The sequence below is a fragment of the Pogoniulus pusillus genome, chromosome 33 (assembly GCF_015220805.1).
Source record: "Pogoniulus pusillus isolate bPogPus1 chromosome 33, bPogPus1.pri, whole genome shotgun sequence".
Lineage (NCBI taxonomy): Eukaryota > Metazoa > Chordata > Aves > Piciformes > Lybiidae > Pogoniulus > Pogoniulus pusillus.
This window is the reverse complement of record NC_087296.1, coordinates 5,267,037-5,282,116: the sequence shown is the minus strand read 5'-3', so window position 1 is coordinate 5,282,116 and position 15,080 is coordinate 5,267,037. Positions and strand designations below refer to the sequence as shown.

At 42.9% G+C, this 15,080-nt stretch overlaps 1 protein-coding gene across 5 annotated transcripts in view; it reads left to right on the top strand.

Moving 5' to 3' along the window:
* FYN (FYN proto-oncogene, Src family tyrosine kinase) overlaps nucleotides 1–15,080 on the top strand; it is a 131,965-nt gene that overhangs the window by 97,622 nt on the left and 19,263 nt on the right. For 4 of the 5 annotated variants that reach the window (XM_064170400.1, XM_064170401.1, XM_064170399.1 and 1 more), the window contains 5 exons: nucleotides 294–390; nucleotides 4,365–4,463; nucleotides 5,561–5,664; nucleotides 9,482–9,631; nucleotides 11,929–12,093. In XM_064170400.1, the coding sequence (XP_064026470.1) occupies nucleotides 294–390; nucleotides 4,365–4,463; nucleotides 5,561–5,664; nucleotides 9,482–9,631; nucleotides 11,929–12,093 (615 nt within the window). Of the gene's footprint in view, nucleotides 1–293; nucleotides 391–4,364; nucleotides 4,464–5,560; nucleotides 5,665–9,481; nucleotides 9,632–11,928; nucleotides 12,094–12,568; nucleotides 12,725–15,080 lie in introns of all 5 variants that reach the window. The other variant, XM_064170403.1, reaches the window with a different exon arrangement.

Genomic DNA, 15,080 nt, shown 5'->3' with positions numbered 1-15,080 from the left:
AGTTGATACAGCTATGACTAAAGTCTCTCTTCAAATCCCCTTTGCCCACTTGAGATCCTACAGTGGGTGTGATGGGTACCAAATTCAGGGCACTGATAACTGCACAGAGTGAAGGAGATGATATGCCCACTGGCTTCAGAAAAGCAGAGGGATTAGAATGGTTGCCTGAGGAGCAGAACTTTACAGTTTATTTTGCTTCTCTGCAACCAAAGTACTAATTTGGCTTATCCACCTCATCTCTTGAGCATCCTTCTACGTGTGATGAGGTGTCACTCACTTTTCTTCTTCTTTAGGTGTAACTCTTTTTGTGGCACTTTATGACTATGAAGCAAGGACAGAAGATGATTTGAGTTTTCACAAAGGAGAAAAGTTTCAGATACTTAACAGCTCGTAAGTGGGAATGTTTTTTCTTTAATATTTTCAAGCTTGTAATGTGGACACTTTGTTTATGTCATTAGTCAAATCTAATGTTAGGTATTCAAGACACATAGGAGTTTTATTCTGTGCTTACTTACTGTCTTTGAGTTTAGTATACTTTTGGAATGTGCTTGATTATTGAAAGAAACCCTTCAACCACAGGCAGCTTTACACCAAAAATAAGTGCTAGGTCGTGTGATTCACTGCTTAACATTTCACAGAGAACTCATATTTAGAACTGAGGGTTCCAGCTCTGCACTTCACCAGTAGTCACAGAAGTTCTGCAAGGCAGACACTAACACTTTTGGCAATCTGCTGCACGCAGAAACAAGCTAAAAGCTGATTCACAAAAGAGTCGTTGCCTGAAATTGTGTTCCAAGTTTAAAAGCTTTTTTTATTTTTCATTTTAAAGGTAGGTGATGTGGTCAGGACACAGCAGGATATTCAGCAGAGAATGCACTGCTGTAGGGAGGGATGAGAACCATGCTTCCACCCTGAAAAATCATCAGCTTAAAATTAATTTTATTAACTACTCATGGAGAAAAAAATAAAATCCCTTAGCAGTTTAAAAATAACATCTCCAAGTTAATGTGCTACTGACCTATATCTGAACATCTTGTAATGCTTGGCTGAGAACATAAAATGGAAGGCTTTGTGCAGGGCTGCTGTCATGTTGAGGTAAAAATGGGTTAACAGCCAAGTATGTCACTTTCTAGAGCCTTTGTGATACTGCTCTCATGTCTTTCTTTTCTTCCACCATGTGACAGTGAGGTAAAGTCATCCCTGCTGCTACTCCTGTTAATTTTAATAGAACAACTCCAGGGTTGGAGTTGGCTCAATGTACATTAAAGTTAAAAAAAAAAATCAGGTAATTCTATGGAATCTTTCATGAAGCTGAAGAGCTTTGATGTAGATGAAAGTACAGGAGCTTCAGTTACAACTTGTAGAGGGAGCAGCAGTTTAAAACCTCTCTGCTTCTAAATTGGCACTTAGGAAAAAAAACCTTTTTTTAACCTATTATCCATTTTTGTTCCTGTTGCCTGCTGCTTTCCTAACTTTGCACCAACTATGCAATAATTTGAAACAAGAAGATATTCCATACATTATCAGTTCCTTACACATGCCAGCTGGGGAAATCAGGGGGTGCTCACCAGGACTTGAAGAGTAATCATAGTTGGAGCCAGCAAAGAGATTCCCCCACATGTAGGTGGTTGCAGCACAAGCCTTCTGATGCAGGTAATTACTGCCTGGAGCAAGGTTTTCTAAGAGCAGAAGAAAAGCCCAGACAACAAGCACCCACTGATTTTCTTGTAGGGTCATAGAAGCTCCGTTCCCATCATAGTCATCTCTGTTTCCTTATAAACACAGACCTGACCACAGTCATGGGGTACTGACAGCCAGGCTGGGAATCTCCAGAAAGCAGCTTTGCTGTAGGAGTGCTTCCTCTCTTCACTTAGACATTCCATAGAATGGTTTGGGTTGGAAGAGACCTCCAAACGTCATCTAATCCAACTCCCCTGCAGTCAGCAAGGACATCCTCTACTACATCAGATTGCTCAGAGCCTTTTTGAGCCTGACCGTGAATATTTCTAGGGATGGGGCCTCAACTGCTTCTCTGGGCAACCTGTGCCAGTGTTCCACCACCCTCATGGTGCAGAACTTGATCCTAACATCCAATTTAAATCTGCTCTTCTCTCATTTCAAATCATTGCCTTTGCAAACAGTCCCTCTGCAGTCCCTTCATGTACTGGAAGGTTGTTATTAGGTCTCCCCAGAGCCTTCTCTTCTCCAGGCTGAACAACCCCAGCTGCCTCAGCCTGTCCTCATAGCAGAGGTGCTCCAGTTCCCTGATCATTTTCATTCCTTCTCTGGACCCACTCCAACAGGTCCTTGTCCTTCATGTGCTGAGGGTACTCCAGGTGAGGTCTTATCAGAGGAGAAAAAGAAGCCCATTTTGTTTAGAATCCAACTGTACTGCTTGCAACCAGAAAACCTCTGTGTGCACAAAGTTAGTTTGTCTCAAGTTTTTGGAGGGGTAGAGATTTAATATTCTTTTTTTAACTCTCAACAAACAAAAATGGATCTATGCCTTGGATTTAGGAGTTCAGGTCAGCAACACCCAAAGTAGTGTGCCGAAGTTGAGTCGGAAATGATACCGAGGGCAGCCTGAGGGAGAGGCACCTGCAGGGATGGTTCAGAGTGAAGCCTGGCTTTGGGGCTCAGAAACACTTGGCCATCCCTTGCTTCCCCCCACCACTCCTGTACACCCTGCTACGCCCATTGACTATCCTACTCCTACTTCAGCTGGGTGTCTAAAATTAGAGCTGTCAAACAAGTCTGCCTTTCTCCTCCTTTCTGGCAGTGCTTTGAGAGGTTTAAGCTTCTCTATCAAAGCAGAGGGGGTTGTTCTTGATGTTGTGATCATCCACGGGACTGCTTTTTTGCCTCCCTAGATATGATAAAATATCTCCACCTAGTGGGCTGTCTGTACAGCGAGGAGCAGAATCGTTGATCGACCCCAGCCTGGCATAATCTCTCAGAAACCTTCGGCAGCAGCTTCTGGGGGCTTCAGCTGGTGAAATTAAGGCTGTGAACAGATAGAGCCGTTGGACTATTCAGACAATGGCAGCTGCCAGCCTCTGGAAAAGCTGCTTGTTCACCACTGGAGCTGTGGAACCGGGAAAGTTTCCTTTCTCACTGAGCTCTTTTCCTGTTGTTTTTTACAGAGTTCATCCTCCTTCAAAATATTAAAGAAAGCAGAGTTCAAAGTTTAGTGTAAGAGCTCACCTTGACACAGCCCTTCCTGCCAGGAACAGCTTAGACAACATTGGATTTGTGTAACTGCTTGCTTACAGAGGAGGCTGAATCCTCTGGCCCCATCTGATAACAGTGCTTTATTTAGCAAACAGATCTCTGCTTTACAGAAAGGGGAGCTGGGGAAGGGTTTCTAAGCAGTTCAGAAATGGAAAAGAGAACTCTTATGTGTAGAGGCAGGAATTAAATGCTGGAGAACCTGGTGCAGAGAATCAAATACAAAATGCTAACTCCCAAATAACTGCTTCATAGTCTGAAGGACAGTACCATGTCCCAGTGCACACTGGAGTGGGACAAAACTGGATGCCACACCTGTGACATGCAGAGTCCTGCATGCATAGTCCTATGGGGTTCTGTAAGTATTTGAAAATGCAGCTACATTCTTCTGCTCCTTCAGATACCTACCTCCTCTAGGTGGCCAGCAGAGGGAATCTAGAGAATGAAGTGTGATCCCTAAGTGCCATCTAAAACTCCATGTTGGTGGCTTTTTGATGCCTTTGGGTTTCAGATTAATTATCTCCATTAGAAGCTAAGAGTTGGCAGTGGATGTGACCAGAGCCCAGCTTGGTAGTTTGTCTATAAGCTCTCTCAAGGGTCTATATATTAGAATAACCACGTAGTTACAGAATGGTAGAGGTTGGCAGGGACCTCTGGAGATCACCTAGTGCATCACCTAGATCAGCAGGTTCACCTAGAGCAGGCAGCACAGGATGAAGTCCAGGTGGGTTTTGAATGACTCCAGAGACGGACACTCTACCACCCCTCTGGACAGCCTGTTCTCAGTCTCCACCACCCGCAGGCTAAAGAAGCTCCTGCTCAAGTTCAGATGGAAATAATTGCTATGGAGATAACTTTTGACGTTCTAATCCAAACTCAGCCCTCACCAGGCCTGATTTCACTGGCACACTTGTTTATGCCATTATGCTACATGTGTGAGGCTGCATTGCTGACCAGCACCGTGTGGATTGTTCGGGTTGAGATGCAAACAGCTCTCTCGAAAGCCTGCCGGTGATGAAGAGATAAGTTGGTGTTGTCTTCTTAGACCATGCAGCTCTGGCTGCTGTTAGCAAAGTCAGATCATTGCCTTCACAGCTGTGGCTTGCTCTCACTTCTCCTCACTTCTGTTTCTGCAGGGAAGGAGACTGGTGGGAGGCCCGGTCCTTGACAACAGGAGAAACCGGTTACATTCCCAGCAATTATGTGGCTCCAGTCGATTCCATCCAAGCAGAAGAGTATGTTTTCTTTTTTTGTCATAAAGACCCATTAGTGTGATATTTGAAGGAGGTCTGAGGAGTTGGTGTTGATTGATGGCAGTGATATTTCAAACTGTTTGCATTGGTTTTATTTCAGTTCTTAGCCACACTGATAAATAATTGGGTAATTAGTGACAAAAGCAGCACAAGCTCAGTGCTTTTTCAATGTCAAAACAAAGGAAGAAAATCTAAAGGAACACAGATCTGCTTCCTTTATTCAAGCATCAACTAATGTCAGGCTTTAAGCAAAAAGGTGCCCTTGGTTTCCCTGAATCAACTTGTAAAAATATTTGGAATCAATGTGTGTGCAAACTGCCTATTGAAGAGGGCACATGGTATCAACAAATAGCTTCCAACAGGTAAGGTGCCTACACTGCACACAGCTGGCAGCACAATGAGGACATACTCACATGGACAATGGAGTGCTGTGTCTATGTGTGCTACCTACAGCATAAAAGATACCCTGGCAGCTGAGCAAGTACTGCTGTAGTCTGTACTTCAGCTTGTGCTTGGCTGATTGTGAAACATAAAATAATGTAGAAATAAAAATTGCTGTAGGTAGGGAGGAAAAAGGTCCTGGAACCCTGGAAGTTTTTGCCACAGAAAAGTGGTTGTATCTGCTTCTTCTACTGTGGTTTTATAACTGCAGCAAGAAAAATATTGGATACTGATACATCACTGTGTAAGTCACACATGTAGTTGATAGCAACACCTGTAAAAGTGATGCTCTTCAGCAGCAACATATTTTTGTGCTCTTCTTGTCTATTCCTTCCCTTCAACCATGTCTTCCTGTCTATCAAAGCCTGCCCTTTGTTGTAAGACCCCAAACAAGCATCCTCAGCATCTGCTGATGATAGGCTCAGTGGAGAGTGTTCTTGCACCAGGTATCCAACATCTGCTATGCAGTGTGTCACATCAGCTTCTCATCACAGTAAAAGAGACACAGTATGGCAGAAGTGCTCAGATACACTTGAGGAACCATGGATTATGCAAATAATCCTCCGTGGCTGAGCTCTGTGACACTGCCTCATAATCCTGTGTAGCATTTGTCTTACCATGTTTGATGTTTCCTCAAGGTGGTACTTTGGCAAACTTGGCCGAAAAGATGCTGAGAGGCAGCTGCTGTCGTTTGGAAATCCCAGAGGTACCTTCCTGATCCGAGAAAGTGAAACTACCAAAGGTAGGCTGACTGCAAACAAGAAGATACATGAGCAAGATTGTGCTAAACTTGTGAAATTCTGTTTTCAGTGCCCTAAGGAGAGAGGTAAGTGTCAGCTTGCACACATGTATGCTACAGAATTAGGTGTCTGGACATCCCAGGTCTTTGTGTGACTGTTCAAAGCCAGCAACAGACCAAGTGCAAGCTGTGCCATGGCCAGCCCATGGTAAGTGCAGGGCAAGCCCTGCGCAAGCAGGCTGCTGTCACACTGGACATCACACTGGCTCTCGCTGTGCCTGCAATGAGGATGCTACTATTGCAATGGAGCTGGGTAGAGAGTGGCCCCTCAGAACAGCAGCTGTGGGGCTGCAGGAGGCAGACCTCCCGGTGTCCACATTCAGATCCAGGCACAGCCTGACAGCTTACTAGGAATATATGCTGGGAATGTCCAGTCTAGTTTGATGAAAATTACTGCTTCTGAGCAAGCAGAATATTGAATCTGGATAATGTAAGGTAAGATTTTGGTGCAAAGGAGGTATGGCTTATTCTGGGAAGAGAGAGGATTTCTTGGCCTTTTCAAATTCTGGATCCCTGGGAGGATGAAAAAAAAAGTAAAAACTTTAAGTAAAAAAAAAATTGGCATTTAAAAGGATGTGGCAGATTTACATTCATAGATTAACAATGGGAGAAAAAAGACTTGAAAATATTTCTAATTGCTATGTTCTTAAAGTCTTCATACAGTTGATGAATACATCATTCTGTTGAAGAAGTCAAGTGGAAGGATGTATTCTCCTCCTTCTCTCTAAAATTATTGGAGGAGTTCCAGTTGTTTTGGTGTGTTCTGTCATTTCATTCATGAGGCCTGTCAACATCTTCAAAACTTCACATGTATGAAAAGATCTCTGCCTCATACAGCTACTAGGGAAAAAACCTGCAACTAAGTGAAAACAAACCTGGCCATTTTTCAATTAACCAGCAATCCAAAACAACAGCTCTGAGAAGCATAACTCACTAGAATTAATTCCATGTAAGTTCTGCAGTTTAACAATGGTTCAGGTAGGAAAGCACTGCCTTGGCAGTGCTTTTTGATCAGAGCACTCCGTCAGCTAGAGTTAGCATGCAGAGTGGTTGGAATGGTGGCTGGTAAAGGGATTTATTGAGCAGCACTACTTCCCACTCCTCCCTACCTGCCCTACCTTCAATTGCTACATTCTGTCATCTAAATTTGTAAGTGTTGTGGTTTTGAGTCCTGCAGTCACTGGATTCTCCCATCGCTGCCTTTAACTGTGCAGTCTGTTCTGACAGAAGATGTGAGCAGACATGTTGTTGTCTCAGACAGCAAGCTTCCCATCTTGGACCCCCACGGCTTCACCGTACCTTCTGTAGCAGTGAGGCATTCTCACCAGGAGCAAGACAGGCTCTGACTTGCCCCTTTTTCTGCAAATAGCCTCCACCTGTTCATTTTCACCAACAGTTGTTGTGATGTGTGAGGAGCAGGATTTCATTGAAAATTTTACTCCAGCAGGCATCTGTGAATCCTAAAAACAAACACAAAACCGTTTCTCTAAACCACATGACCAGTTTAGTCTTTTGACCACCTTCCGTACGGCAACAGAGGATATGCTTTGCCAGGGCTGTTTACTTAGCTGAGTCAGGGCTTTTTGTCTAGAGCTTCTTGTGAGATGCAGAAGCATTGGGGAAATGGAGTAATCCATGGTGGGTGGACTCAGAGCAGCAAACTTCACTTCTCTGCATTTGATCTTGAGGCTTTCTACATCTTCAGGCTAAGTCTGCATCAAAGCCATCAGAAAAATAATCTTCATGCATGAGTTTTGTCAGAAATGCCTATTGCCCTTCTCAGCCTTGTGGTATTTCAGGACATTGTTGGAAGAAAACAGAGGGATCTTGTTTGTGAGAGAGGAGAGAGTCATCTGGGAGGGCTTGAGTGGTTCATTCTCCCATAAGCCTGCTCAAAACTCCTTGCTCCAGCCTAGTCAGCTTGGGCTTGAGGCAGGAATTGTTTTGTGACCTAGAATTGTCCCTTCTGCTTTAAATAATAACAATAATAAAATTAATCAGGATCATGTTAAAAGTATCCTCATGGATGACTTCAGCGTGAAGTTAACCTCCCTTGATCATGGTTGCCTTCTCTTCTTACTCCCCAAATAAATCATCTTGAGCTGGCTTTTCTTTTTTTTCAGTGCCTGACTACCTTGGTACTTCATCAGCTCTTGTCTGTATAATCCTTCACCTGGTTTCAATCTCTCCCCTTCAAGGCTGTCTGGTTTGGGTTTGTTTTTTTGTTTTAATTTGTTAGTCTGATGTATTGTAATGCCAGATTGGTACCCAGTTTTTTACTATGTGTATCTCTTACATTTTAATTCCTCATCAGATAATAATGGATAGTATAAATAACCAACAGCCTAAATAAATGAATCACAAAATCCATCTTAGTTCTTGTTTTTGTCCAGATTTGAACTAAAGCTCCAGCCCTGCAACTTGATCTGAGGTCAGCAGGGGGTCCACAGAGGGCCACCCACGCAGCTCTGATTGCAGACCTGGAGCCAGAGATTGTTTACATTTTCCTAAAGAATCTAAAATAGTGACCAGATAGGCAGGGAGCATGGCTAAAGCAAATACAGCTGCTGCCAGGGGATGGAAACTCACAAAGGCAGAGGTGGAGAGCACTGCCTGGAAAACGTCAGCTGACAGTGTGCAGCTCTGAATGGTGGCACGAAGCATGCACAAGACTGTGCTGGCAAATCCCCCACAAAGCGTTCAACTCCTAGGTGAGAGAGGTGTGCTTAGTGGGAGAAGCTCCTCACAGAAACATCCCAGACAGTATTTTTCTCCACTTGGAAATAAAAGCCCTGTCACTTCTCTCAGGGTGCCTCCCATTCACATAAACCAGAATCATCTGTCTATCTACTGGCTCTTTTCCTCCTATTTAGAGGATGAACAACAGTGAATTTGAGAGGCCCTTGGAGCCAGGGTGGAGATGGGTTTGTATGCGGCAGCTCCTTTAGCAGTGAGCATCCCACCAGTGCGACCTGTTGCAGGTTTATGTGCTCAGGGAAAATTCTTTCTTGGGAGGCATCCAGGAAAGACATCTTAACCACATCACTGGGGGGAGTTCTCTGAACCACTTCATTTGCAGATTCACAGACTGCATCACGTTGGAAGGGGCCCTCAAAGGATATCTTGTCCAATCCCCCTGCAGTCAGTGGGAACGTGTCCAACTAGACGGCTGCCCAGAGCCACATCAAGTTTGATCTTGAGTATCTCCAGAAATGAGGCTACTCTTCCCTAGGTGTCTAATGTTGGCTGACTGATTTTGAAGCCAGGAGTGGAGGAAACAGTTTCAAGCTGCTCCAGGGGAGGTTCATGCTGGATGCTAGGAGATACTTTTTCACGGACATTGGATACTTTTATCAGCCATTGGAATGCTCTCCCCAGGGCAGTAATGAAGTCACCATCCTTGGAGGTGTTTAAGCAGCCTGTGGACTTGGTGCTTAGAGATATGGTTTAAGTGTTGACCCAACAGTGCTGGGTCAAAGGTTGAACTGGATGAGCGTTGAGGTCTCACAGAATCAGAGAAACATTCCAGTTGGAAAAGACCCTCAGGATCACCAAGTCCAAGTCTCTTCCAAACAGTTACTATCTCTGATTCTGTGATACTTCCTTCATTGTGTTAGATGCACTTGTTCTTTTCCAAGCTACAGTAAGCACTTGTTTGGAAGCAGTTTCTCTTTCACTTGATACCAACTGAGCAGCAAACCGAAATCTGTGTGTCTAAAAGCTGCTTCCCATTTTTGTCTTTCTCCTTTGCTTGGGACAGGTGCCTATTCCCTGTCTATCCGAGACTGGGATGATATGAAAGGAGATCATGTCAAACATTATAAGATTCGTAAACTTGACAATGGTGGATATTATATCACAACTCGGGCACAGTTTGAAACTCTTCAGCAGCTGGTTCAGCATTATTCAGGTAAGTTTTTCAGATAACAAATGGCACTCTGAAGTATTTTAAAACAAAAGTGTTTACTACTAAGCTGATGTATGTGTAAGATGCCCTAAAGAGTCATTTGAGCTATGGCTCTTGCTTGTTGTAATGCATCTTCCATTATCCCGTTCCCATTACAATTACAAATGGCTTTGAGTGCCGTTCACAGCATACAGCAGCTGAGCTTTTACACGTTAGCACTCTGCTGAGGTGAAGGTTTTGCCTGCTCTCCCTCTTCTAAGCAAACAGCATTACTGAATTTGATTTGCACATCACAAAGCATGAATCCCCTGTGCAGAAGCCAGTGCTGATGTGCACCACTTTGCAGCACACCGCTGCTAATAAAGCAAACAGGGAATTGCACTGTGGGATTCAGTCACCTAAACCATTGACCAGAAGGTTTGCATTTATTACCTGACTCAAATTTTCCCAGTGGATTCATGCTCAATGTGCAAAGTATTCCCCTTTAAGTTATGATTAGTCGGATTATTAAATATAAATATGGCCAAGTAGGTATTTCTTTGTACACACTGCTTGTGTCCCCCCACCAAGCTCTGGGTTTTAGGGGTTTAATTAACTCCTGTGATTAAAATGTAGCATGCACAACCTGAAAGTCCATCCTACTGTCACTGGCAATTGGGGTACAACCTACACAACTTTAAAGCCCCCCTGCCCCAAAGCTCTCCATAGGACAACCAGTAAAAGACTTATATAGAAGATTTCCATGCTGCTCAGCATGGTGGTTCCTTTTAAGCAGAAATGTGCATTTTGAGTTGTTTTGCTTTTCATTTCCCCCTTACTTTGTCACAACATTAACAGATGCCCCCAAATTCTTGCTGCTCCAAAACTTTTCATTATTTTCACTTGGTAAATCAACTTCTCTGTGGGGTGTTTTTTTCTGTGTTCTTTTGTATTCTCTCTGCTGTGTTCTTATGCTATTCATACTAGACATCTGGCTGTCTTTTCCACCCAATTTCTGATGATTGTATGCTGCCTAGAAGGATTTCTGTTTCTTTCTGGTGGCTCTACATTAAACTAATGTATTAAAACTTACATCTAAGAAAGATAATTTTCAACTATACCAGTTGGTATAAGCCAAATTCTTGTCTGTGATGAAATTATTTGGGTGCTGTATTTTTCATGCACAGATGCAGAAACAAAACTGGAAACAACCATTTCTGTGCAACACAGAGGCATAATCAGTAGGACCCAGATAGGGTACCTCAGGAGGGCGTGGTACAGACCCACATTCCAGAGGTTTTACCTGTGATCTGCCAGACCCAGATGAATGGAGAAGTCCTCATTCCATGGCAAGCCCAGCTGGCTCTAAACATAAGGGCTGCCTCTAACTGCAGGGAGGTAGATCAGCTCAATGTCTTGTAAGTGCCTTGGTTCTAAGGAGAGATGCCTAGGTTCTAGGGAGAGTCAAAGATGCCCAAATGATGCTGTAAAGATCATCAAGGCTCCTGCATTTGTTTAAAGATACAAGTCACTGTATAAGCTTTATATTGTAGCCTGCTTTGTGCAGTATAGGATACACACAGCAGTGTGCATACATATTTATGTGTGTGTATATATATATATATATATATATATATATATAATTGGTTTTGCTCTTGCTAAAGTGTTTCATGACTTTTGTCACAGTTCAGTCTTCTCTGATGCTTTGCAAGAGATAGATATACTGAATCTGCCCTAAACAATGTAGGACTGGAGCACACACTAATAAAGGTTTGCTCCAGGAAGAATGACAGAACAAGTCTTTTACATGACACCCACAGAAACATCTTTTCACAGAACACAGAAAATACCTGTCCCAGGACACCTAGGGGGAAAAAAAACAGAACAAAATGTGCCAAATTTTCATTTCTACCATTTCCAGAAGTGAATCTTCTCTGTTTCCTTCACTGACTGCAGAAAGAATTCAGTTTGTGACTCAGAGCTGACTTTTTTCAAAGCGATGCTGCACCACAGTGTACCACAGACTTGTGAAGTCATCTTAGTGCAGCACTGGGGGAGAAGGGAGATCCTGAGCCCACAAGAGAAACCTCTGACTGTCACCTTCCATTTCAGGCTGTGGAGGCAGACACTAAAAAATTTCCTGTTCTGTCTCAAATGAATATGTTTCAGTGTTCAATTTCTAATCTTCCAGGGTGCTTTGTGGTATGCAACTAACAGCTGTTGTGAGTAGCATTGTTTTTATGCTTACTGTTTTTGTTTCATGTCACACTATTTTTTTCTTTCCTCTCCTTTGCTGTTGGCTTCACTTCTGGCTCCATCAGAGAGAGCTGCAGGTCTTTGCTGCCGCTTAGTAGTCCCCTGTCATAAAGGAATGCCAAGGCTTACTGATCTGTCTGTCAAAACCAAAGATGTCTGGGAAATTCCACGAGAATCCCTACAGTTGATCAAGAGACTGGGAAATGGGCAGTTTGGGGAAGTATGGATGGGTATGGAGCAAAATAATTACTCTAAAATAGCTCTCTGTGTGGGGATTGCAAGATGGAAGGTGAACGTGTAGGACACCGTGACCTACAAGGAAAGAAAAACACCAAAGCTCAAACTGTTAGGAGAGAAGTCTTTGGAATCATGTCTTTGACTCTGAAATTCTTTAATCTTCAGTTTCCACTGTAATTGATGGCCAAAGAAACCCAAAATTCGGTGTTTCCTTGGAAGGTTTTGATTTTGACAAATGACCACTGTCTGAATAACAAATTAAGGCCTGCATAGTATTCTATTAATTATACCAAGGAGGCTTTTTCTGCAAGCTAACAAAAACCCCAAAGAAACCTTACCTTCGATTTCCAAGAGTCAGTGCCTGCAGATGAACTTTATGGCAGCACTGAGAGTCACCTTCCATCTTTCTCAATGCATGCAGAATTTTGGATTACAAGTGTGTTTTTTTATTAATTTCCTCTCCTATAGAGAAAGCTGATGGTTTGTGTTTTAACTTAACTGTGATTGCTACGAATAATACCCCCCAAACTGTTGGATTGGCTAAAGATGCATGGGAAGTTGCACGTGATTCATTATTTCTGGAACAGAAGCTTGGTCAGGGCTGTTTCGCTGAAGTGTGGCGTGGTAAGGCAGAGAATGTATTTTGCTTTGGATGGATCTTTTAAGGCCCTCTTGGCAGAAATAAACATTTCAAGTAGAGCTCTTAAACCTAGATCGTCAGGGCAGTATGAAATGTTAGTCTGTGCTGCCTAAAACAGTCAGCCTTCAATGCAGTAACCCATGGGGAAGCCTCCTTTTACTTGCACGCACTGGTATGAGAGGTTAGAGCATTAAACTCCATTAATTGCACTGGGTTGGTTTCAGTAACTGCACACATGCTAGGTATTAAAGCAGGAATGAAGGCAGGATGGCTGGCCAGAAATTAATCTGTAAGTAGACATTTTGCTCTCCTCATCTATTTTTCTTTTGTTTGTTTGGGTTTTTTGTTTGGGTTGTTTTGTTTTGTTTTGTTTTTTTTGCTCTTATGGGGTCAGACCCTGCAAATGTTTCCATCCACTTTCCCAGTTTAAAAATAAGGCCAAATATCATCAAGTTGCTATTGTCAAGCTCCCAGTTTAAAAATAAGGCCAAATGTCATCAAGCTACTATTCTCAAGCTAGCTTTCCCATGCAGCCACTTCTTAAGTCTGTTTTGGAATCTGGGTCTGCAGCAGAACCCCCTAACTCACTATCAAGATTGGAGACAACAGGAGCAGGACTTGCCCAGCCCAGCTGACCCCTCATTTTGAAGTCCAGAGACAATGACATTTTCCAAACCCACTGGCATTGTTTTCTGCACATTCACCAGCTTTCCTTGCTGCCCTTTTTTAAAGGACTATAAAACAATAGCAATTTAACAGCAGCATAAATCTTAGTCTGACCATAGCATGCAAGCACAATATGGTGGCCATTTAATGAGAGATGGGCTTCATTTTTGTGCTAAATTGCATTCTCTGTAGCCTCTTTCAACTGACCAATTCCAATAAGGAATTGCTTTATGTTGTCCCTTCAGAAAAAATCTGCTGGAGCCATTTGGCCTCTCTTTCTGTTGTGGTGACCCTGAAGCATGTACAACCAAAATACCAAACAGGGTTCTTGCAGCTGTTTCCCATTGCAAGACTACAGCAAGTCTGTGAAAATTGTAGAATTTCTAGAGTAAAATATAGACATTGATAGAACTTCACCAAATTTCAATTGACCTGTTGCAAAGAAAGCACCTCCAGGTAACTGCAGCTTCACCTTGTTCTCCATCATGAATGCATGTGAGGTTAATGTTAAGCAGACAGCTTTGTGTGCCATAGATCTTAAACTGATACAGTAAGCTAAAGGAGCAAATGCAATAGAAATAAATAAACAGAGAGATAAATAAATAGACAAATCAGCTGTGAGAAATAAAGTGCCAAGCACCAGTACCAAATAGCTGTCAGAAATGCAATCATTAATATCACAAGTTTGACAATTATGTTTCTTAAAGTAATGTATAATAAAAAGATGTTAACAGCCCTGAAGCGTTACCAAGTTGGAATAGATTAACACAACAAAAAATAATTAAAAATGCATTAAGTAGTAACTAACTACATATGGGAGGAACTCAGAGGGAAATCTATGCTAATTTTCTAGTAGAGAAAAGCAGACCAAACCACAACCAAACGCTGTAGCAATTTAAACTGAAACCTGGGCTGAGAGGATACTTAACCTTTTTGGTTTATTTTCTTGTTTGAACTGGAGAAAGTAATAAAAATATTCAAACATAGAACTGCTGAAAACCCTCCCTGGTAACAAGAGGAGTCTTGGGATTTTTATTAAGGTAATACACAATTTAAACTGGAGACACACCAGGTAAAATCCTGCTTTAATAATGCCAATGATAGAAACCCTGGTGCCCATTTAACTAGGATTTCACTCTTGGTTCATATCATTTGTGGTACCTCTGCAAAGCACCTATGCCCAATGGCACTCTGTGGTTCTGATGGTTTTCACCCAGCAGAAAAGATTTTGGCCACCCTCCTTGAAATCAGGAGGCAAATCCACATCCTTCCCAGCTTACACAGGAGTGCCACTAAAGCAGAGTCCTGCTTCAGCTCTGATTTATAGGACAGAGCGAAACTAAGACCTCAAGATCCTTCAAGCCTGTTGGGGTAGCAGTGGTAGTAACTCAAGACATTACTCTATCAGCAGTAGAGGTGCCAGCACCTACCACTGAGCTGGCAGAAGAAAATCAAGGCATGGTGAGAACCAAACCGCACACTTTTGGTTACGTGCCTCAAGCTCCCATCAGACGGTACAGTGTGTGGCTGTGGGGACTGCCCTGTAAGTGAGGGACAGCAAAGGCAGAGGCTCCCCCACTGCTCCTCTTCTGTCCTTGGCTAGGCAAGGTGGCAGCTGCGACCTGAACCCCTTGCACAAAACCTAATCCATCTCATTTTGTGCTCTGGCAGGCT